The 1,133-nt window shown below is 31.6% G+C and overlaps 1 protein-coding gene across 1 annotated transcript; it reads right to left on the bottom strand.

The window, feature by feature from the left end:
- Positions 1 to 413: 413 nt before the first annotated feature.
- LOC119685266 lies at positions 414 to 931 on the bottom strand. The gene is made up of 2 exons (XM_038099506.1): positions 832 to 931; positions 414 to 765 (listed from the first exon to the last, which is right to left on the bottom strand). Exons 1-2 carry the CDS (start codon positions 839 to 841, stop codon positions 482 to 484), a joined length of 294 nt encoding a protein of 97 aa, XP_037955434.1. The 5' UTR covers positions 842 to 931; the 3' UTR covers positions 414 to 481.
- Positions 932 to 1,133: the final 202 nt, after the last annotated feature.

The following is a 1,133-nucleotide window of genomic DNA, read 5'->3' as shown; positions in this document are numbered from 1 at the left end:
TCCATTTTTAGTCCTAGTCAAAAAACCGTTGCTTATTTCGTTATTACTAAGTAACTAAGAGGTGAAAGTTCTATTAAAAACAGTATTTATTTTTGAAGATACATTCTTATGTTTTAGTGAAAAAGATTATGCTTCATATATCCAACCGATTAAAATTTATGAGAACGAAGTGGGAACCAGCAGAAGAAGAGGGCGACCAAGAAAATGATGGAAAGATAATGTGCAGCAGGACTTAGAAATAATGAATTTAAAAAATTTGAAAAGAAAAGCAAAAAACAAAGAAGAACGAAAAACTGTTGTTAAGCAGACTTAGATCCTACATGGACTGTATAGTCACGGATGATATCCAACTATATATATATTATACATATTGAAATATATTCAATTAAATTTAATAAATAAACGAATAGTCATATTTTTTTAATATATTATTTCACTGTTTTATTATTGCCTTTAAATTGTTTACATTTTGCACAGAAATTTAACTGGTTTCGCTATCGGTGTCTGGGCATGGTGGAGTCCATACCCATTGGTCCCAGCTGACACACTCACCTACTGAATCTAAGAATCCAGTAGCAATAGGACATTCAACATTATCTGCTTCAGCACCATCTGATGCGCAAGACCAGTAATGTGTAGGATCCCAGAAGTTACGGTATTTCTGACCAGCTCTTGCACCAACGCAGTCAGGTTGTCCATTTCCATCAGAATTGCAATCTGCATTGGCGCAGGCCAAAGCAGCAACAATCAAAGCGAAGGCAAAGACTGTAAAAGTATTTATTGTTATTATTAATTATTATTTTTTTTCAAATTTTTAATATTTTCTCTTACAGAATTTCATTTTTTTTAGCTATTTCCAAACAGAAAGTGGCAAGTAACTGATATCCACAGAGCTCCAAACGTCAAACTTTTATACCCAAAAATTGTCGAAAATATTCATTAATAGGAAATTATGCACTTCCAACAGAATTTGCTACTATTAACAGTATTGTTAAAAATGTTATCACTTTAATTGGAATTCGATATCAATCTTCACACAAACTATGATTGCTTTAAATGAAGTGCGAAATTGAGATATTAAAAACAGTAGTAACATTTCGCATTGTCAGAGATAAAAACACTAAAAATAAATA

The sequence above is a fragment of the Teleopsis dalmanni genome, chromosome 2, assembly GCF_002237135.1.
Source record: "Teleopsis dalmanni isolate 2A chromosome 2, ASM223713v2, whole genome shotgun sequence".
Taxonomy (NCBI): Eukaryota; Metazoa; Arthropoda; class Insecta; order Diptera; family Diopsidae; genus Teleopsis; species Teleopsis dalmanni.
The sequence above is the reverse complement of the archived record's forward strand: the minus strand, read 5'-3'. Positions and strand labels throughout refer to the sequence as shown.